This window comes from Impatiens glandulifera, chromosome 2 (genome assembly GCF_907164915.1).
Source record: "Impatiens glandulifera chromosome 2, dImpGla2.1, whole genome shotgun sequence".
NCBI lineage: Eukaryota > Viridiplantae > Streptophyta > Magnoliopsida > Ericales > Balsaminaceae > Impatiens > Impatiens glandulifera.
This window is the reverse complement of record NC_061863.1, coordinates 9,083,469-9,107,395: the sequence shown is the minus strand read 5'-3', so window position 1 is coordinate 9,107,395 and position 23,927 is coordinate 9,083,469. Positions and strand designations below refer to the sequence as shown.

The 23,927-nt window shown below is 30.6% G+C and overlaps 2 protein-coding genes across 2 annotated transcripts; one reads left to right on the top strand and one right to left on the bottom strand.

Annotated features, from left to right (window-relative positions):
• Positions 1 to 1,793: 1,793 nt before the first annotated feature.
• LOC124925586 lies at positions 1,794 to 5,125 on the bottom strand. Its single transcript, XM_047465629.1, has 4 exons — positions 4,772 to 5,125; positions 3,674 to 4,256; positions 2,842 to 3,090; positions 1,794 to 2,753 (listed from the first exon to the last, which is right to left on the bottom strand). Exons 1-4 carry the CDS (start codon positions 4,819 to 4,821, stop codon positions 2,004 to 2,006), a joined length of 1,632 nt encoding a protein of 543 aa, XP_047321585.1. The 5' UTR covers positions 4,822 to 5,125; the 3' UTR covers positions 1,794 to 2,003.
• A 12,871-nt stretch (positions 5,126 to 17,996) lies between these two features.
• On the top strand, positions 17,997 to 22,386 carry LOC124924301 (cyclin-A2-2-like). Its single transcript, XM_047464359.1, has 11 exons — positions 17,997 to 18,230; positions 18,311 to 18,542; positions 18,612 to 18,718; positions 18,812 to 18,904; positions 19,288 to 19,421; positions 20,017 to 20,092; positions 20,553 to 20,629; positions 20,997 to 21,030; positions 21,110 to 21,259; positions 21,337 to 21,471; positions 22,081 to 22,386. Exons 1-11 carry the CDS (start codon positions 17,997 to 17,999, stop codon positions 22,132 to 22,134), a joined length of 1,326 nt encoding a protein of 441 aa, XP_047320315.1. The 3' UTR covers positions 22,135 to 22,386.
• The last annotated feature ends 1,541 nt before the right edge of the window (positions 22,387 to 23,927 follow it).

Sequence of the window (23,927 nt, the reverse complement as noted above, 5' to 3'; positions counted from 1 at the left end):
CAATCTAATCAAATTGTTCGAAGATGACAATAACCAATATTTCATCACCTAATTTAACTAGTTAGGCATATAAACCATTAAAATAAAGAGAATATATTTTTCCCTCTGATTTTATCTTATAACTCTTACAAGTAGCTAAACTGACAAGAGTTGGAAAAACAATGCATATAAACAACTTTTTTAGGTCAAATATTACCAAACTGTTGCAGTTAATGCATCGTTTATTCTCTGGCATCCTCAAAAGATTACGGATGATTCTTTCAATTCTCTCTTCTTCCTTCAGTTTCGACATTTTTTCCTCTTTGATTCATAAACTCCAAGATCTAAACAACAAAATTCAACATAATCAAAACAACATTATACTCAAATGCGGTAAGTAAACCGATCTTACCAAAGGAGTTGTTTATCTTTGCTTTTTCCTTGATCTTCCGGTGATAGATACATCAAAATGAAAATCGATATGAAAATTGCAACAGGAAGGAAGGAAATACGCGTAGAATGTAGATAATTGATAGAACAGAATTCGAGAGAGAGACATTCGGGTATGGAGATGATCGATCTGAGAGAGAAAGTTGCCTGTATTGGCGGGGAAAGCCAGAAATACAAATGGCAGTTAGAAAACCTAAATCTCTTTTTCATTCCTTTTCAATGTGAAATTACTTCTTCCATTTTCAATCTTCTCCATATAAGTTTTAGAAGAGTTATTATATATATAATTCATTTTAAAAAAATTATAATTATAAATTCAAATATATGAGTTCAATAAGTAATTTTTTTTAATTTATAAATATAAATTTACTTTATTCTTATAAAATTAAAATAATTTATAAAAATCTTAAAATTATAGATTTAAAATAATAATAGTTTATTTCATCTTTAAATTCGTGAAATGATAAAATTTTAAGTAGATATTTTTTAATTTTTTAATTTTATTAACTCATTCCTTTTAATCCTTATAAATCTATCAATTTTATTTTTTACATTTTTTTAAAATAATTTGAAGATATATAATATTTGAATATTAAATTTAATAAAAAAAATAATTATTTTTAAAAACTATTATTATAGAAACTTAGTAAATTTTTAGTCTTACATTAAATTAAGCGATACTGATTAATATGTTTTTTTTTTCTCTTAGACCGAGAAGGATCAGTCAGAAAAAAATGGAAATATGCTGACCGAATTTCGAGATAGGGATGATATTTATATATCTTTAACCGAAAAAATACAATTAATTTTATTTTTAATGATAGTTAATTAAAATAATTAATATTTTTTATTTAATACAATAATTACTCTTTTTTTTCTTTTTCACTAAATTTATTTTTTATCTCTTCTTTAGTAATAATTAATATATACACTTAAAAAATTAATTAAATAATTATTATCTATTAAAAAAGACTTCATTTTTTATTAATATTTTTCATTATTATTAATGATTGTTATTGAATGTTTTGTTTTTGATATTTTAATAATTTATAATTATAAATATATAAATTTTTTTATTATTTATATTTTAAATTTAAATTGTTTTTTAGTTCGATGTACTGTGAGGAAATTCCGTTCGATATAACTATGTTAAAAGAGAAAAACTTAAAAAAAAAAAATGGAATACTTTAACAACATTCATGTCTTTACTATACATAACTATGATGACTTACCCAAAATTGGATAAATTTATATTCTTTCTCATCTAAAACTATAATCCTATGATGTTTAATCAAATCAAACTGTCATTTTTCTTCAATTTAACCTGCTTTTGACCTGCATGAGACATATTAAGAAACATAACATCAGTCAAACAATTACACAACATTTAATCATGTCACATAAACTAATCCAAACTCCACTTATATCATTCACAGTCAAGTTTTAGGAAACTAATCAAAATAACCTGAAAAATCAAAATTACAACAAACAAACTATTATTAGCTCCTATATTTCTAATTAACTTATGGAGCATGTAGTCGTCCCTCGAAGAAAGTTAAAATACCAAAATACCCTTATTTTATCTCACCCGATAGAAGTTCAATATTTTTAGTAAAACTTCCAAACTCCATCTCTATAGCATGAAGTTCTTTCTCAGCCTTCCTCCATTTCTGCTCAATAACTGGCCCATCATTCTTCAAATTCTCGAGCAGTTTCAGCTTCGCCTCACAAGAAGATGCCAATTCATTTGAACTCCTCGTAACCATCGCCTTCTTCAACATAACCTCTTCGATCTCCACCTGCAGACACCTCAGCTTCTCATTCAGCTCGTAATCTTTTCTATGGAGTTCATCTAAACCAATTTTGAGATTCTCGAGATTCTCCTTATCGTGCGCTAGCTTCAAAGTGACGTCCTTAATCGCGATGTCTCTTTGCTCGATATCTTTCTTGAATCGAGTAGCTTTATTGAACCGTTTGAAGATGGAAGGGAGATTTTTGTTGAAGATGGTGAGTTGAGTCCTCACTGTTTCTGAAATATAGTTGGCTTTTAGTACTGAGGAAAGGGAAGACTGGAGACTTTCGTAGTTGTACTCGAGAATTGTTTCGTGACTTAAAGAGCTCAGTTTGAGGAGAATTTCGTAATCGGTTCTGATAACTGCCTTCTCAACAAGTATTGACTCTTTGTTAACTGATGAAAGACTGGGAGAGTTTGAATCATTTTGAAGCACTTCACTAACACGGGCAAGGAGAGCTGATATGTCGGGCTTAACAATAGACGATGAGGAAAACATCTCGAGAGTTAACTTAGTGCCTGGATTATCAACCTGAAAAAAAACATAAACAAAAGAAAAAGCTATAGATTAGACGGGTTTGAGGTTTAAAAAAATAGAATTTCACGATATTTTTATTTACATCATCTGAAAAACTGGAGGGAGTAGGAAATGGCGATACGGTTTCTTCATCCATCAAGTTTAGATCAACTTTGGATGTTTCTTTCATCAAGTCTAAGTTGACTTTTGATGCATCGTCCATGAATTCAACTTGGGATGCCACATCCTCGGGGTTTAAGTCCAGATTGAAAGCTCTCGCAGCAGAAGATTCCGGAGTTATCAACAACTGATTTTCGTTCTGAAGTCGAGAATTTTGGGAAGAACCTATCTCCTTTTAAAGACAATAGCAGAAGTAAGTTAGTTGACAAATATAGCCTTGTTCGAACTTGGGTTATTTTCAAATATCGTAGTTGGATGTAAGTTATAGAAAATTGGGTTATTTAAGTAAAAAAAACATTATGGGTATAAATATATAATAGAAAATTAACTTTTTTAAAAAGAAATAAAGAGTATTTTGGATGATGATTTGAATGATATGACAGATGAGAGTTGTATCACTGGATGATGGTTTATTTGAGATTAAACACAAATAACCGAATTGGAAACATAACCCTTCAACTTTGTTATAAATTTTGAAAATAATTTAAAGATTAAGCTATCTACATGCCAAATAGAGTTAGGCGATGTTTGATAATCCATCTTATCAATTAGGATGCATTTCACAAAACTGAAAATTAAGTGCATATCAAGTACATAAAATCAAGATATATTCATTTGGTTTCTTCACAATTTATTTTTCAGATACTAAACTTATTCAGCACAAAAAATCAGTATTCAACATTCTAACACTTAATTTTCAGTTTCATCAAACTCAACAGAATCATGTAATAAAGGGAGGAGGAAAGAAGACATACAATATGAAGCAATTTTATAGATGTCTTCCTTTCCTTGTCTAGCATTTCCTCGTGTTCCATCTCATTCTCGCGAGGGACAATGAACCCATCAAAAGGCAGGGGTATTGGGTTTTCAGCAGTTGGTTTATTGGAATCAGAAGCTGAAGTTGTGGGAGGAGATTCATGCATGAAGTTGAGACGGGCATGAGGACCATACATTGCCTTAGCAGCTGTATCATAAGCAAGTGCAGCTTCTTGAGCTGTAGCGAAAGTACCTAACCAAAGCCTGCTTCCTTTATTTGGCTCCCTAATTTCAGCAACCCATTTACCCCATGTTCTTTGCCTAACACCTCTATAATTACAAATTGAATTTTCCGGTCCACCTTTACCTTTCATACATCCTTTCTTAGACCCCTTGGCTGGAATCTTACCATGTGGGGATGTAATACCAATTCCCAAAGAAATATTTTCAGCGTTATGTGTTCTCCATTTTGCTAGGATATCTGCTACAGTCTTCGAACCGTCGGATCTACTTCGGGTTTTCCTCTTTCTCGTAGTAATTGCTTGAGAAGTTATGTTAGAGCTTTGGTCAAGAAGATCCATCCTGTCATCCACAAAACCATTGTTACAGCAGTTATGAATTGAACATACATGACTGCCATCGTTTTGCAGACAAGTTATGACCTAAGCAGTTCGTATAGCTGCAAATACTCAAACCAAAATCTAACAGTTTAAGTCAAACGAAGAACAACTAAGAAATAAGCCAAATATTATCTCCATCTGTTGATTTTAAACGGGATCAAGTGATTTTCATCAAACTAAACGCATCCAGTAAAGTATTCAATCGAGAGAAATTGAGTCTAACTAGTCAACGCACAGATTTTATCTTAATTTAAGGCAAATTCAGCTCGTTTTCCAAGAAATCGTCTAGGTTTAATATCCTAATCAATATATAATCATTGTCTGCGTATAACAAATCAGTTCGTATTCATAAGTCCCTGAGAAAGTTCTTAATTACACCTGTAATGTAAAGTTTCAATTGTATCCAACAGAAAAACTACGAACAGACACATGCATCCAAGCAGATATCAAAATTCAGAAAACAGAAAATCAACCGACCTTTCCGCCGCGACAGTCGACTGACGAGTGGAATTGGAGAAGGAAAGCATCAAATTGGACCTTTTTCAGCTCAAATCTTGCAGGAATTTGGCAAGTCCTGCAAAAAAACTTAGGGCTCTCTCTCTATATATCAATCTGCAGCATACATGCATAGAAACATGAGAATCGAGATTTGAAAATTGAACAAGCTCTCAGTTAGTTCCGACTGCAAGCGAGAGAACATCCATGGAAGAATTTATAGGTGAAATCTAACAGAGATTCGACCGCTCCAACGTCAAAGGATTAGGGCTTCTTCATGCATCCCCCCCTTCTTCCCACCGAGTCATAATACTGGCGCATTTCTTCCTCTTACATTGACATTTCGAAGAACATGCCAATTTTTAAATGGAAAAAGTAATTAAAATTTTCTTTATATATATATTAAAAATAAATAACAAGATTTGAGATATAAATCGCGGTTTTCTTTTACGACAACTTATTAATTCCTCTCGATTCCTCTAACTTCGGATACGTTAAATGCTGTCGATTCGATTAATATACGAAATTTCTTAATTTCTCGGACTTCGGATGTTAAATGCTTTCATTTGATTAATATACGAAATTGGCATTAGATTGATTTCGTATACACTTGACAAAAGTGTTTTTTTATTGCGAATCCCTATTCTTTTTCCTCCATAGAACAGATCTTCGCCGTGTTTGAATTAGAGTTATTAAAGATATTGAGGCTGTTAAAGATAAGGATGTCCTTTTACATTCCAAGGAGACTAGAAAACATAAAGTCTCATTCATTCCCAAGGAAACGTCAACACATACCAAGAGTCTGCCAATTAATAAATGATGTTGTTTCCCAATACATTGAATCTTGTATATAAATAATGTTTATGTAATATCAAAGAAACATATAGAAAGTATAATTTTCCTTCTATCTCTCTCATTCACCTATCTCTACTTATCATTTATTCTATATTATCTAACTTGGTATCAGAGCAATCAACAGGGAAACCCCTCTTACATCGATCCCCTTCTCAAATGGCTCAAAATAATGCTTACTCTCTTCAAAATACATCTATTATCAAACTCGACCAAAAGAACTTTGTTCTATGGCGTTCTCAAGTTGTACCTGCTCTCAAAGGATACAGATTCTTTGGATTTGTCAATGGAGATCTCCCAGCTCCTATTAAAACCGAAGAAGCATCGACTTCCACTGAGCTTCAGGCCTGGGAACAACAAGATCAACGTTTGTTAAGTTGGCTTCTCGGAACACTATCTGAATCAGTGTTTGCACAGGTCGCAGGTGAAAACTGTATTTCATCTCAATACCTCTGGGAAACACTTGAACGATGTTTCGCTACTCAATCCAAAGCTAGACTAATGCAGCTCCGCCTTCAACTTCAAACTATCAAAAAAGGAGAATCATCCATGGAGTCTTATCTCCAAGCTATCAAGGTCATAACTGATAACCTTGCGGCTGCCGGGCAAAAAGTTGCAGACGAAGATCTTATTCTCTACGTTCTTGGTGGCCTTGGACCCGAGTATGAATCCCTTCTAGTCGCAGTTACTACACGTCCAGATTCTATTAATGTCGACGATCTTTCTGGATTACTTCTCACACATGAAATCAGACTTGAGTCTCTCTATGCCAACTCGCCAACTGCTAATGTTGTATATAGCCGTCGCGGAACTTCAGCGACTACGAATCATACTAATAAAGGTGTATTTTCTCCCTCTTTTGGATCTGCTACTCGTCCATCGACACCAGGTGGCTCTTTTCACTCACAACAGAGTGCCTCTACTACATCTTCTATTTTAGGTCAGCCATCAAATTTCTTTAATTCAAGGACTGACCCATCTCGCCCTCATCGTCCCTATCGTGGTTCTCAAAATCAAAATCGGCCTAAATGTCAAACATGTGGTCGTTTTGGACATCTCTCTAATATGTGTCGTTCTGGTTTAATTTGTCAACTTTGTAATATTCCAGGACATTCTGTAGGAACTTGTCGACGCAGATTCGACCAGAACTTTTGTTCATCTTCCTCATCGGCAGCTATGATGGCAACTCCATCTATTGTATCTGACTCAGCTTGGTACCCTGATTCTGGAGCAACTGATCATTTGACTGCTAAGTTGGACAATCTCTCCATTCATTCTCCTTACAATGGTGAGCAACAAATTCTAGTTGGGAATGGAGATGGGCTAAATATTTCTAATATTGGACATTCGTCATTTACTGGTACGCACAGATCTATGCATCTTAAAAATATTTTGCATGTTCCCATGATTACGAAGAACTTGCTTAGTGTGGCTCGATTTACAGCCGACAATAATGTATTCTTTGAATTTTATCCAACCTTTTGTGTTGTGAAGGATCAGGTCACGAAGAAGGAAATTCTTCGAGGAACCTTGCATAATGGATTATATCGACTACTTAGTCCAAATAGTGCACCCAAACAAGCATTTATTAGTTCCCGATCAACTGCATCAGTTTGGCACTCTCGATTGGGTCACCCGTCTCCTGCAACTTCTACTTATATTATGTCTCATTTTAAGTTACCTTTGTTAGGTAATATGCATACTGAATTTTGTGATGCTTGTCAATTTGGGAAAGCTCATAAACTTCCTTTTGTATCATCCAAAACGTGCTCTTCTGCACCTTTAGAGCTTATTCACTCAGATGTTTGGGGACCTGCTCCAATTTTTTCCTCTAATGGTTTTCGGTACTTTATTATTTTTATTGATGATTATAGTCGATTTACTTGGCTCTATCCGCTCAAACGCAAATCTGATGTGTTGACAGTATTTATTCAATTTAAAGCATTAGTTGAAAACCAATTCAGTAAAAAGATAAAAACTCTACAAACTGATGGGGGAGGCGAATATCGCACCTTTGGACATATTACCTCTCTTAATGGTATACATCATTGACTCACATGCCCTCATACAAGCGAGCAAAATGGGGTAGCCGAACGGAAAATTCGTCATCTTACTGAAACATCTCTTACTCTACTTGCTCATGCATCTATGCCCCTGTATTTTTGGGATGAAGCCTTCTCCACAGGTACCTATCTTATCAATCGATTACCTACTCCTGTCTTGGGTAATCGATCTCCCTATGAAGTATTGTTCAATCAAACTCCCAATTACAACTTTTTGCGCACTTTTAGATGTCATTGCTATCCTCTTATTCGAGCTTACAACAAGCACAAACTTGACTTTCGATCCCAAAAGTGCTTATTTTTGGGTTATAGTCCCTCACATAAAGGCTATCGATGTTTTCACATCCCCACGGGACGCATATTTATTTCACGCCATGTCATTTTTGATGAAACCACATTTCCCTACAACTCATCCTCTCCCCCACAAAACCCACAACCTATATATACATCACCAACAACAAATCCCCATTCTTTATTACCTATCACATCTACTTTCCCTAGTCCACCTGAAACCACATCACCCTCTTCATCATCTCTACCTTCACCTAACCCAAACGGTTCACCTTCTTCATCACCTCCATCTTCACTTAACCCAAGCGGTTCACCCTTTTCATCACCTCCACCTTCACCCAACCCAAGCAGTTCACCCTCTACTTCAAATGTTTCATCGCCCACTTCATATTCTTCACCACCTACTACCCCCTCACCCATCATCAATCAACGTCATACTCCAATCCTCAAAGCCCCTGCTTGCTCCAATCATCCTATGCGCACCCGTGCCAAGTCCCGTCTCCCTTCTTCTTCCGCCCTTTTCACAGCCATCACCCTTGAGCCGACATGCTTCTCCTCTGCCAATAAAGATCCCTCTTGGCGTTCAGCCATGACCTCCGAATATAATGCTCTTATTCAGAATCAGACATGGTCTCTAGTTCCTCCTAAATCTGGACAAAATATTGTGGGTTGCAAATGGGTTTACAAACTCAAACGAAAAGCGGATGGCTCAATTGAGCGTCATAAAGCTCGTCTTGTGGCGAAAGGCTTTCATCAACAACTTGGTGTTGACTATGTTGAGACTTTTAGTCCAGTTATTAAGCCAACAACAATAAGGACCATTCTTGCACTTGCTGTGTCCCGAAATTGGCCTATTCACCAACTTGATGTTAGCAACGCCTTTCTTCATGGAAAATTACACAGCGAGGTATATATGACTCAACCTCCTGGTTTTGTTCATCCTGAATTCCCTAATCATGTGTGTCAGCTCCATAAAGCCCTATATGGTCTAAAACAAGCACCTCGTGAATGGTACTCTACGCTGCGATCCTCACTCTTGTCGCTTGGATTCTTTGAAGCTAAGTCTGACTCCTCCTTATTCCTCTATCATACATCTACAATCACTGCATATATCCTTGTGTACGTAGATGACATTATCTTTACGGGAAACTCAGCCTCACATCTGTCTACAATCATTTCTCGCCTACAAGACAGCTTCCCACTTAAAGACCTTGGACAACTCCATTATTTTCTCGGTGTTGAAGCTTCTCGCTCATCTGATGGGCTCTTTCTGAGTCAGTCACAATATATTCAGGACCTTCTTATTAGGGCTGACATGCAATACTCCAAACCACTTCATTCTCCCGTCTCTACTAGTTCTTCACTTTCTAAATATGATGGTGATCCCCTTTCTGATCCCTTCTTATATAGAAGTATTGTGGGAGCTCTACAATATTTAACTCTCACTCGTCCTGAATTAGCATTTGCGGTCAATCGTGCTTGTCAATTCATGCACGCTCCAACATCCACCCATTGGGTTGCGGTCAAACGTATATTACGATATCTTCGTCATACTCCACACCATGGGCTTGTCTTTCGTCCATCGGCATCCCTCTCCCTTGAGGCCTATTCTGATGCTGATTGGGCAGGTTGTCCTGATGATCGCCGATCCACTACAGGTTATTGTATCTTTCTTGGTAATAACCTCATCTCGTGGAACTCCAAAAAGCAGCATGTTGTTGCTCGATCAAGTACTGAATCTGAATTTCGAGCCTTAGCTCATGCCACTGCCGAACTTTGTTGGCTTCAATCTCTTTTGAGTGAATTACGAATTTCATCAATCCATCCACCGACTTTGTGGTGTGATAATATCGGCGCAACATTTCTCTCTGCAAATCCAGTATTTCACGCTCGTACAAAACATATTGAGATTGATTTCCATTTTGTTAGGGAGAAAGTGGCTCAAAAATCTTTACTTATTCAGTATGTCCCGACTCATGATCAAATTGCTGACATATTTACAAAAGGATTGTCATCACATCGGTTCATTTTTCTCCGTGACAAGCTCACGGTGTGTGCCTCCCCGTTTCGCTTGCGGGAGGGTATTAAAGATATTGAGGCTGTTAAAGATAAGGATGTCCTTATACATTCCAAGGAGACTAGAAAACATAAAGTCTCATTCATTCCCAAGGAAACGTCAACACATACCAAGAGTCTGCCAATTAATAAATGATGTTGTTTCCCAATACATTGAATCTTGTATATAAATAATGTTTATGTAATATCAAAGAAACATATAGAAAGTATAATTTTCCTTCTATCTCTCTCATTCACCTATCTCTACTTATCATTTATTCTATATTATCTAACTAGAGTGACAAACTTCTCGAGTTGTCTATTTGAAAACGTCATAATTCTTCTGGGTTGTATGATTTCAGATACGCTCAACATTGTCAATTTTAATAATGCACAAAACATAAATGAATTTGACATTGGCTCAAAATGTACTTCACCGCAAATTCATCTTTTACCTATCTTTTATTAGGGTTAGGGTTATCGTTAAGGTTATGATTAGGGTTGAAGTTAGAACTCCAAACTACTCAAATTGTCTACCCACAAAAGATCATCACAATTCTCCTCGACAGCACTCGATTCAGTTACACTAAATATCCCCAATTTTATTAATTGACGGAACATATAAATTCGGCATTACCTCATAAACAAAGAATATCATCGCAAACACTGGACAAAAGTTTCTCCAATCATCCATCCCTATTTTCTACATAACAAATTTTTAATGTAAGATGGCTAGAGTTGCAAACTACTCTATTTGTTTGGCGACAAATTTGTGTTCGATCCATACTTTAGGTCAAGACATGTCGAGTTGACCCGAGTCAACTCAATTATTATTTATCATCTCTTCAATTATTTTTTCTATCATAGATGACACATTATTATTGAAGGATTGAACATAACTATAATTTACTCTTAAAAAAAATATTGTTAACATGTCTTATAATAACTTTATGGGATCACTAAAAAGATGGATTTTGTGTATTAGAAAGGTAAAACAAACTATGAATGGGTTAAGGATAACCTTATTGCATGATTTATAGAACTCTAATTTGTTAATACTTTATAATAAGATAATTGTATTTGTGTTTATTAATCTATACACGATTAAAATATAAAATAATATACGTATAAAATATTATCACAATATTATAAATTGTGATAATAATTTTATTATTTTATATTTATTTCCTTATAAGTTTACTATAATATCTGTATAATAATTATAATTTTTGTAACTCAATAATAACCTCTAATACAATTTCTTTTCTCTATCCTAATATGATATAACTTAAGCTACAAAATCTAGTTTTTTTTTTTTTTTTTCGAAAGCTCTAATAATTATTATTATATTTTTTAATAATTTATTTTTCTTTTAAATATTTTTGTTAATTTTCTTATTTTCTAAGATAATCATATTCTCTGAATTTTATTTTCAATTGTTGTTATATCCTAGTAATTAATGCCTATAACAATTATATGTGTTTTTTTATTGGTTATTTAATTAATAGACTGTCATTATTTCGTTAGGATATATTTTTTTTTTTCAGGTGTTGTTTCATCCTAGTATTCTATGCCCATGAGATTATACATTCTTCAATGGTTTTCTTTTTAGGCAACACGATGTAATCTCGTCGTTTGATGGAGGTCGAGATTCATGAGTAACTTCAAAGTTTCTTTTCGATTGTTGTTTCACCTATCATTTAATGTCCATGTGATTTGATTTTATTTCGTTTGTTCTTTTTAATCGTTCTTTTTAATCAATACATTGTTATCCTATTATTTGATGGATCTTACTACTCAAGAGTTTATGAATTTTGAATACATAACATTAATATTTACTATTTCATCTTCAGCCTAAGATTGTTCAAATATTTTTCATCTTGAATATAAAATAATATATTTATAAAATATTATCACAATATTATAAATTGTGATAATATCATTATTAATTTATTATAAATATTAGTTTTCTTATAAAATTGTCCTATTTTTTTTAATTTTCTTATAAATTTAATATAATATTTATATAATATAGATAAACTATAATAATATTCTAATACAATCTTTTCCTTATATACTAACATCTGATATACTAATATATATGATTACTAATTATTACACTAAATAAAATTAAAAAGTAAAAATAAATGAAGAAACAAATTCCATCTGAAAAATTAAAATGTGATAGTAAATCTTTTATATTATAATTATTTTTAATAACTCAGTAAAATAAATTTTAAATAAAAAATAGGACAACCGGTTAAGTACATATTCACAGACACATTTAACCATTTAAACGCAGAACTTACCGTTTGCAAGCTCGAATCCAAGACCTCAAAAAATTGAGAATATACATCTCTGGTTGCCGCTAAATTAGAACAGGGGATCAATAAAATAATTCAAGTATAAAGAGTAGTTTTTAAGAAACCAAATGTCACATATAAATTCTCATTTAAAACGTTTTAAATTAAAGTAAATATAATGATATTATTTCTAATATTTAAAAATAAATAAACTTTCATTTCTATTTCTGAACCACTTAGGTTATATCCAATCCAACCATTTTTCTTTGACCCATTTTATGAAAATTAAAAAAAAACAAGAATAATTCTACTAGAAAAAAATTATGTTAAAGAAAACCATGAATTATATTCCATAATAATAGTAAGGTAAGGCAACATAGGCTACTTCTACTTAGAGAATTTTATTAATACATAATATTCAAATATTATATATTTTTATTTTTTTGTTTAGAGCGGATGCATCAATAATTAAAAAAAATAAAAACCACACGTCACTTCTGCGGACAGCTGTTTGTTATATTTGTTTTCATTATTCATATTTGTCACAAAATGTCTTAATGATTCATGAATAAGGTCAAACATAACTATTATAATATGTCACCGTTACTGTTATTATTTTTTATTTTTTTATAAAATCTATTTTAATTTTAATTTTTTTTAACACAAATGTATAAGTATGACATCTACTCTCAAACAAAACTATTTAATATGGCAGTTCAAGTGTGAATAGTCAAGTTAAAAAAAATGTCCCTAATTTAATTTATATAATTATAAGATATTTTTTTAGTTGGAATCGAACCCGAACCCGAACCCAAACCCATTATATGATATTTTTGTAATAATTATTATTATTCTAATTAACCAATATCAAAATTTTAAAATAAATTTTAATAAAAAAGTTAAAAATAAAATAGTATGACATAGTAATTAAGAATAATAGAAACTACACAATTGTAATATTGTTATTGACATCCATCATCTCTTAGTCATTTAACAATGTCAACAAAGTTTTTAAAATTGAATTCAAAATAGTTGAATAAGTGTACTGATTAATAATCCAATTATTATCTATTGTATTGTTATCTTCGAAATGAAAATCTTGAAAATTAGAAAGTTGACGCAACACTTTTTTATAAATATTAAAATATAATATTATAACCGCAATAGGTTCATTTTTTTCATTACTTAAAAAAAACACTATTTATAAGACTAATCATATAATAATTATATTGTACTTTCTTAAAACTTGAAAAAAAGTTTTAGTGTGAAAAGTCGTGTTGTGACATAAAATAATTTTATTAAGAGATGTTTACAAAATTAAACATTAATATAATTTGAATAGTGAATAAATTAACTAAAAGATAAATCAATTTATACTAGGTTATTAAAGTTAAAATATGACTTAATTTTATAAAAAAAAAATAATTAGAAAAACATATTATAACATGAATGAGATCCATAAAATAATTTAATTTAAATTTATAAAATAATTTAATGCAATCTAAAAAACGAAAAATAATCTTAATTTTAACTTCTTACAATCTTTTCATTACAAAAAATTATGACAAAATATAATATTAAAAAAGACTTAATAATTTTTCATATGATAATATTTATGATATTTTTTTAAGGAAACAATAAGATAAAATTAGTAAAATATTAATATTTATTATGAGGACTAAATTTTTTATAGAGAGTGAAATTGGTTTTATCAAACCATATGATGTGTTACATTTTCCTTAATATTTTTTTTATTATATGGACAATATCATGTAATTCATATTTACTATCAATAAAAAATTTACTATCTTTAGCCATAACGTCTTGATTACCTTCTTAAAGTGATAGTATAACTTTTTTTTTCTTAGAAAATATTTGAAAAACAATTTATAATAATAATGTGACATTCTACAAAGATTGAAATATGATTATAGAAACATCCAACTAAAGACCACACTAAATTTGTCCCATTCTTATTTGGATTTATTTGTCACAATATGCACAATAAAATAAAATGAATAATATATATATTTCTTTATGACTTTTTTTAATAAAAATTTTTATAAGGAAAATATAAATATTATATATCTATCTATAACTATTACTATTTATACTAGCCACTATAATAATAATTATAATATTATTGAAAAATTAAATTAAGATATATTGATTATGAACATAGTAATTAAGTAACTACTAGTTATATATTATTATTATTATTATTATTATTATTATTATTATTATTATTAATATTAAGATAATAAAAATTTAATAATATTAAGAAAATGTGTAAAAAGATACATTCATATTTTTAAATTTAGTTATTCATATGCACATAAAATTGCATAGTGAATTTTTTTTATTTAGAATATAATTTATTTGAAGAATCGAAAAATGAAAGTTCCATAATAAAATTAAATAAATGTTGTAACAATAACTATTCAATTATTACGTCTCTCGAAGTGGTACGAAACGAGGAGTTCGGCGCAACATATATTTAAAATCTAATTGTTGAACTTTGTACCGAAACAAGAAAGTCCGCGCAACATTTATTTAAAATCTATTTGTTGAACTTTGTACCGAAACGAGGAAGTCGGCGCAACATCTATTTAAAATATAATTGTTGAAGTTTGTACCGGAACGAGGAAGTCGGCGCAACATCTATTTAAAAGGTTGGTTTATTCATTTTATTTATAAAAAAAACTACCACATTTAATTTATAAGACTAATGACATAATTATGTTGTATTTCATTAAAACTTCAAAGAAGAAATTATTGTGGTCAGATGGTCACATAGTTATTGGCCAATAAATTTTTAGAACTAGAAAATATAATTGAATAGTAAATACATTTACCTAACTGATAAAATAAATTTAAACATTATTATTAGTTACAAGACAATATAATATTTTATAAAAAAAAAAATATGAATTAAGAACATATTATAATTTGAATGAGATCTATACAATAATTGAATTAATTTAGAAAACAATCTTATACTTAAATAAAAAATGAAATTATTCTCAATTTTAACTTTTGACCATTTTTTCATTACAAAAAATTGTGACAAAATATAATATTAAAATAAACTGAATAATTTATCATATCACAATATTTGTGACAATTTTTTAAGAAGAAATAAGACAAACTTAGTAAAATATTAATATGAAATTTATTATGAGGACTAAATGTGAGGAGAAAACAAAATACAAATGATTTACTTATATTAATTAGTTATATTTGAACTATTTTTTCTTCAAACAGCCCTCCACAACTTTGCCAATAAAACTGTGACAAACTTCTCTCTATTTGAAAAATATTAATAAGTGTTATTATTTATGTATTTAAATCAAAATTAGGATATAAAAATAGACTAAAATGTATTTTTAAATAGACTCAAATATCAACACATTCAACTTCAAACCTTTTAGAATTGGATTTATAAAACACTTAAAAACTAAATGGACACCATATGAAATCCAATTTCTTTCCTTTCAATTTTTATTCTTTCCATTCATTGTTTTCCCTTTTTAGTGAACTTTTATTATATAGACAATATATTTTGTAATTCATCTTTAATATAAATAAAAATTACTATCTTAACCAACAAATTTATATAAAAGACAGCCACATTCTCCAAAGTTTGAAATGTAATAATAAAGACATCCAACTAAATACTACACAAAATTTGCCCCATTTTCATTTTGATTTATTTGTCACAAACATGCACAATCAACAAAATATATAATATATTTCTCTCTTGACTTTTTTATTTATTAATTTTTTATAGCTCCATAACTACACTAACCATTGATAATAATAATTATTAGAAAATTAAATTAAGATATATTAATTATGACCATACTAATTAAAAAATTACCAAGTTATATAATAATAACTATTATTAATAAAATAATAAAATCTATTATATAATAATAACTATTTTTTAAATATATATTAGTATTTTTAAATATAACTAATTAGAAGCACATAAAATAAATATTTTAAACGGGTGAATTCTTTGTTTAGAATATAATTTAATTAAAAAAATAGGAAATAAAAGAATCACGCTAAACAAGTTTAATGTGTAATAATAGTTGTTCAATTGTTACATGTCTCAGATTAAACTTAATCTTGAAATGAGAAAGTCGGCGCAACACCTTTCTAAAATCTTGTCTCGGAGTAAATTTAATCTTGAAATGAGAAAGTCGGCGCAACACCTTTTTAAAATTTTATAAGACACGATAGATCTATAGTTGCATTAATTTAGAAGGTTGATTCCGTTAAAAAAAATTACAAATTTAATTTATAAACTAATAACATAATGATTATGTTGGTGTTCTTCGTTCATTTATTTTTCTTAAATTACTTAGTGAGTTGCGGCGCCACACAAATATAGTGAATAACTTTTAAGAGTTAGATTATAGTTCATGAACAAATTAAAATAAAAGATCAAATAAATTTAAATATAATTATTAAGGTTAAAAGATGACATAATATTTTGTAAAAAACATATTATAATATATTGAAGAGATCCATAAAATAAATTTATTTGAATTTAGAAAACAATCTCATCACAACTAAAAAGGAAAATCATTCTCAATTTTAACATTTGACCATCATTTCATTACCAAAAGTTATGACACAATATATTCATATGGACTCAATGAATTTTCTTATGACTATTTATGATAATTTATTTGGATATTATTTATGCTAGTTTTAGGAAAAAAAATAAGATAAAATTAGGAAAGTATTAATATAGATTTTATTATATGGACTAACAATTGAAATAGTTGGGTGGAGACAACAAATTACAAATTATTTATTTTATTTTTGTTAAATTTGAATTATTAATTTCCCGCTCTTTTCATACCATCATTTTTCGGTCTAGTACTTCGCCTATAAAGCCATCAAAATCCTCTCCGCAGTCTTTTGCACTTCGCTTATAAAGCTATCAAAGTCTTCTTGATTTTTCTCTAGATTCGGAGTCTCATTTTTATCTCGAAGCTCTCAAATGCTAAGTAAGTCTTTTGTCGTTTATCACTCAAACTAAATGTACAAATTGTTCGATTCTTTAACAAATCATTCTTATTGACTTTAGGTCGTTTTTCAATTAGTTTGCACTTTCAGATCATTCTTATGCAATTTTGATATGCATCATTGCTTTATTTATTCATTTTTCTCAATTTCTGTCATCTTTAGTTAATTAATTTAAACAAATTTCGATGGTAGATCAAATAGATCTAAAACCAGAAAATAATTAAGTGAATTGATTATCATTTTTAGGTTTTGTGGGTCAAGTTTCAATTCATATCAATCACAAAAGATTTAACAATAGATGATTGTGTAATTTTTTTTTAAGTTGCTTGACTAATTATAATTTTATTTATTTATTTATTTATTTTTACAAAATGAGAAGTTATATACACTGTAATGAATAATATGAATTTCTCAATATTATATAATTTATAATTAATTTACCCAATATTAAATAAGAAAAATATATACTATTTAATGTGTATGATTAGATTAATATTTATTATAAATTATTTATTTATATTTTATTAAAATTAATTAATATATAATTTTCACTCAAATAGACTGTAATGAAAATATTGTTTGTCTGATGTTTTGTCAGAAATGAATAAAGGAAGAAGAAACAACTCTGTAAGAGTTGAGGTTCCTTCCATTCGACTAACCCGAGCTAGGGCTAAATCTTTAGGCGAGCCAGTTCATCATAATTTAAAACGAGTAGCTTCAGATGAGAATCAACTTCCCAAAGATATCGCCGCCGCACGTCCTCAGCAAAAGAAAAGAGCTGCCCTTAAGGATGTAACAAACGATGTAAAGGATAATCTCAAACCAAGCTTTCAGGTTCCATTTTCTTTTAATCAGATGGGTATCGTATTAGCTTATTCTTAAGTGTTAACACATTGGGTTTGGTTTTTTAACAGGCGGGTAAGCTGCAGAAGAAGGGAATTGCAGAGAAGGTAGGGGGGAAAGCACCATTGAGTATTTATCAGGATGATGAATCGGTTCAGAGTTTTGTTGCATTAGGGTTAGAGGATAATGGGGTTTATAGATCAAACGAGGTTACTGACCAGAGAGAAGATCATGCAGTTAACTTTACTCTGGTTTCTGAATCTTCGAACAAGCATGCTCGAATTCATGGCCCAGAGAAGAAAGGTATATAATCATGGGAAACAATTATTTTCAGAATTCGTAAGCATGATTCTATTTTGTTTTTGGTTTCAGAAGGTTCAAATGACCAGAAGGTGGTTGATCTTGATTTTAACTATAAGGATCCTCTAATGTGCAGTCAATATGCTCCAATAATCTACACTAATTTACGGGCTAAGGAAGTAAGTAAACCGATGACATGAATCTTTTTAATTGAAGCTTGATGTACATTTCTGAAGTGTTTTCTTATTGACAAAGATCTTTTTCTTTGTCAGCTTGATTGGAGACCACTGTTCAATTACATGGAAGTGATACAGAAAGATATTAGTCCAAACATGCGAAGAATTCTGGTTGATTGGCTGGTGGAGGTTTGTTTTGTCTTCGATTTTGTCCTGTCCTTTTCTTATTTTTGGGAAAACTTATGTGATTTCCTAAAAATCTGAATTTGAAAAACTAGAACCCGAGCACAAGAATTCTCTCTTCTTCATTCTGATGGCTTTTGTTTGCTTTTGTTTGATTATTTGGGTAAAAGGATATTAGAGTTTATAATTTTTTTTAAATGTGGTATTTTGGTTGATAGTTTGAGTAATGTAATTATTGAGTAAATTATTGATTGAATAGTGAGTTATTTGGAATCAATCCTAAGTAACTCACATCAAACAAGACCCTTGAGTGTTCTTCCAAAGTAAATGTTAAATGACCATTTTCTTGGGCAATATTGTTTCTTTATCGGAGGTTGAATTTGTTTCAGGTTTCTGAAGAATACATGCTAGTTCCAGACACACTCTATCTGACCATAGATCTTATTGATCGATATCTCTCCCGTAATTCAATTGAAAGAAAGGATCTCCAGTTGCTTGGTGTAACCTGTATGCTAATTGCTATGTAAGGCCTCTCTCCACCCCGGTCTTGTAGATTCTGTTTGGATTCAATTTTTCCTTTCATCTAGTATTATATTTGAAGTGCCACCACCACTAATCCCCAAACAAGTGTCCCTATAAGGAGGATCAGGAATAAGAGTATCTTTTTGAATTTGTTTTTTTAGACGGTTTATATATTGAATAATTTTTTTTTATTATATGATACTAAATATTTTTTAATCACAAACTCAGTTCAAATTTGAACTTCTATTCTTGTTCTTTTTTTTTTTCTCCAATAGGGGCCTTACATGGTTCTCATTCCTATAAGGGACGCACATTCATAAGCCCTTCCCCTCTGATGCTTCTTCTTCGTTTCAGGTCAATATGGTCATAGATTTTTATTACAAATGCTGGGGCATTTATACACTTTGTATTTGATGGATTGAATTATGATATGATCATTTATATGTATGCATTTCTTCATGTATTGTAGATTTTTCATGTTTGCAATTGATTGTATATCAAGAAAGATGTAAATGAAACATCTTAAGAAATCAAAGCACTCCATTATGTACTTTCGATCCCTATATTTGATAAATTTTCGGTTGTTTTCTTGAAAGGAAATTTGAAGAAATGAATGCACTGCGTGTGGAAGACTTTTGCTCCATTACAGCTGATTCCTACACTAAAGAAGAGGTAAGTTTTAGCAAGTGACATCTTTAACTTGTTTGACGTAGTTTATTTTTTAACGAAAAAACTTGTTTGAAGAAAAATTGGATTATTTGGGATTATGTGTTAAAGTCACTAAAATATCCTTTGCATCCAATCTACAATCACATTATTCAAATCATCAACTAAATTACATTAACTTTGTTTTCTTAATATTTTAAAGTATTAAATAATAAGGAGTTTTTGGTCCTTTTGTCCAAATAACCCACTTCTTACACCAAACAAGATTATTTGAAAATATTCTCATATAAAAAATGGCTTAAGATAAAAGAAGTTTCAAAGTTAAAAACAACACACATTTTCATAATTTCAAACTCCCCCTCCCCCATATATATAAACTATGTACCTGGAAAAAGATACTATTAACAGTTCAATGTGCATCTTGACCTATAATTTTAAGTATTCATGATGGGGTTCCTCATGGCAGGTGTTGGAAATGGAGATTGAAGTATTGAACCTTTTATGCTTCCGACTTTCTGTTCCAACCACAAAAACGTTCCTGAGGTACTTACCACACATTATTAGAGTCTATTTGATATCATGATTTTTCATTTTGATAATGATCTAGAAAATCTACATTTGATTTTTTTTTTTTAAATCACAATCATCTAGAATAACATAGATCATGATTCTTATACCAATTTAAATAAAAAATTACACTTTGTTCTGGATATATATAATGATTCATAAAACAATGTTAAACCAAAAATAAAAAATAATCACTTTCAATTTCACTTTGGCAATTTTTCGATGAGACCATGATTGTGACAAAATAGCTGTTTTCGAATAGGCTATCCTTCAACTGGTTTATTATCTCATTATCCAAAACTCAAAAAGTATCTTAATTTTGCTGTCCCCTTGATTGTTTCAGGAGATTTATTCAAGCAGCACAAATGTTGTACAAGGTTTGTTAATTTTTTTTAGAAGATCTAGAATGGGAAGAAATCTATTTACACAATAAATACTTTATTTTCTTTCTTCCAGGTTCCTTCTGTTGAGCTGGAATTTCTGGCAAATTATTTAGCAGAATTATCGCTAGCTGAATATGGCTTCCTGAAGTTCCTTCCATCACGAATAGCTGCATCTGCCGTTTTTCTAGCCAGATGGACTCTTAATCAGATCGACCATCCATGGGTTTGTGCCTTTTACATCTCTGTATCTTGAAAATATCATCACATTTAAAGAATAATTCCTAATTAATTTTATTTCAGAATCCAACTCTTGAGCACTATACTGGCTACAAGACATCAGATTTGAAAGTAACAGTTATTGCACTGCAAGGTTTGCAATTGAATATTGATGGTGAAACTCTGGAGGCTATTAGTCATAAATACAATCAAGAGAAGGTAATAATCCTTAACACATCTAAAAATACTATTTATCTGATTTATTTTGAAGCATGTAATGTGCTGGATCTGTGACTACATACTTGAACATAGGAAATCATTTCATCAATTATATACTTGGGTATTTGTTATAAGATACTTCAATGAAATTTCTCAGTCTACCAATTCAATGTGACATGAATGACGAGTTGTTTAACGAACAATGTTATGTCGCATGTTCAAAACTTGGGTATATACAATGTTTGTATTATCAAAAGTTGACTCTGTTAATACAAACTGCAACATTTCAAACGAAAAAAAAATCTCATTGGTTTGGGCATATTAGAAAGTATCATAAATGACTATTTTTGGAAACACTTGATCTAGATATTGAAACATAAATAAATATTTGAATTTGTGTTTAACTAAGTTTAATTTTCATACAAAAATAAAATGTGTAATGAAACTAGTGTGACATTTGCGATATCTTGACTAAAATGACCACAATACCCATAGTATCTGATATTTAATATTATGATTTGGATATCTTAGTATTTTAGTTGATGATTTGAATGTTTTAATTTTTTTGGATGAGAGTCTAATGGAAGCTGTTGTTGTTGTGACTGACAGTTCAAATGTGTATCAAGCTTATCTTCAACAAGGCCAGTTGAATCGCTGTTTTAAAGCTGAGCCAGTGACTGCTAAGGAATCGCCATTCTGCTTGGAGATAATGGCGAAATGTAAGAGTTAAATTAGTTACAGAATTTGTTGTAACTTTAGCTGTATGACTGTATCGGTTTCCTTTGACTATTTATGACTGCAAACTTGCTATATTATAGTCTTCTTCAAGATTTTCTATGTTGGACTAGAGATTTTTATGTCGTTGTGCTTGTTTGCAAACGAGGATACTTTTATCTGATGAATTGGTTTTGATTATGTTTTTCTTTTTCTGCATTCTTGGGAGGGGTCAAGATTTTTTGAAATGTATTATCAGTTTCTCTCTATCCCTTTTTAGATCTCACTTTTAGAAATCGTGTGCTATAATTTTTATAGTGTAACCCATTCGGTTGAGTTTATTTTTTATTCACCAAAACAATTATCTGAACCGTTTGGCATCGATTTTTTAAAATCAGTTTCGATTTGTCTGGTTATGGGTTATTTGGATGACCAGGTTGTTTTCAAATAATCTTTATTGGTATAGGTTAGGAAAAGTTATTTGGGTAAAAAGTTAGTCCTTTTTTGGCAGCACATTTTTTTTACAGCTTTTGAGACACGGCTCTTCTACCATACATCTTCCAAGCCATCTTTCCTTTTGGCTCCAGTGTGGTCGGGGACCAATAGACAATAGTCTCGATGGTCTATTTCAGTTGGCCAGTCAAGGCCAATTACCGAGCAATCGGACCAAAAACCTGCAGCTTACGAGGTGACTACGGTAGATGCACCTAAGTGGGTCTATCACACAACCTCTCAAACTCTATTAGTTGATTTGCGGGTTCTCCCTATATGACTTACTCGTAGGCTGAAAGGTGAGAGCATCACACAACAAGTTGCTCAATCGGTGAGATGCCTCGTTAGACAACATGAGTGCTAGCAACAACGAGAGACTGTCACATCCACTCCACACGATGTTGCAACTGTAAGGTATCGTTGGTGCATCTATAAATGAATAATATTTAGAAAAATATAGATATCAAAACATAGTAACTTTCAATCATTTCAATACATCATATTTATAAAAAAAAAAACATATGCCAATCATTTCAACACATTGCAGTTTAAAAAACTGGATAAATGTCAATGTTTCGGACAAGGACCTAGTGCTTGTTGAACATGTTTGGTATTTTTACCTTATTATTTTTTACTCTTCTTGATTTTTGATATATTTTCTTCATTCTCATGTTTTTGTATCCTTCGACATTTTCCAAAACAACAAGAAGAAAAGAATAAATATTAAACATGATTCTAGATACAAGTTAATTTCAATATGTAATTAATATATTTCAAGGCATAATAAATGAAAAATTAATGAATTATTTCAAGACACTGTATAAGGGACTTGGAAAAATCATTCGAAATTCGCAATGGATTTGTTTTAACCCAACAAAATTTAGTAGCTACAAATTATCAACTAAAAATGTTGGGAGAAGATATGTTCTTCATCATTTTTGTTGGAATATAGTTCATTTTTAACATTGTTTTATTAGTAAGACACTAAGACCAATGTTTTTTTTTTAATTTATGTTATGACCTGATCCAAATTTAAACTTAGAGTGTTTTAAGGAAGAATTCAATCCCTTTGTTCTCTTAGACACGGTATTTTAAGTGAAAAACGAACTACACAAGAACATATGAAACATTGATATTTTCAAAGTCGTAAAAATGGTTGAAGATATGAGAAGAGAGGGCGACACTTCGCCGAAGAAAACGAAGTAAGTCTTGGACTTGACAAAGAGATATAGGAACATAAAATGAACTAC

Excerpts from the sequence above, each read along its gene's own strand:
- LOC124924301 (XM_047464359.1), top strand. The coding sequence starts at position 17,997 with ATGAATAAAGGAAGAAGAAACAACTCTGTAAGAGTTGAGGTTCCTTCC. Across the intron at positions 18,231-18,310 it reads ATCTCAAACCAAGCTTTCAG|GCGGGTAAGCTGCAGAAGAA; the intron begins GTTCCATTTTCT and ends GTTTTTTAACAG. Across the intron at positions 21,260-21,336 it reads ATCAGATCGACCATCCATGG|AATCCAACTCTTGAGCACTA; the intron begins GTTTGTGCCTTT and ends ATTTTATTTCAG.
- LOC124925586 (XM_047465629.1), bottom strand. The coding sequence starts at position 4,821 with ATGCTTTCCTTCTCCAATTCCACTCGTCAGTCGACTGTCGCGGCGGAA. Across the intron at positions 4,257-4,771 it reads TCGACTGTCGCGGCGGAAAG|GATGGATCTTCTTGACCAAA; the intron begins GTCGGTTGATTT and ends TGTGGATGACAG. Across the intron at positions 2,754-2,841 it reads CCTCCAGTTTTTCAGATGAT|GTTGATAATCCAGGCACTAA; the intron begins GTAAATAAAAAT and ends GTTTTTTTTCAG.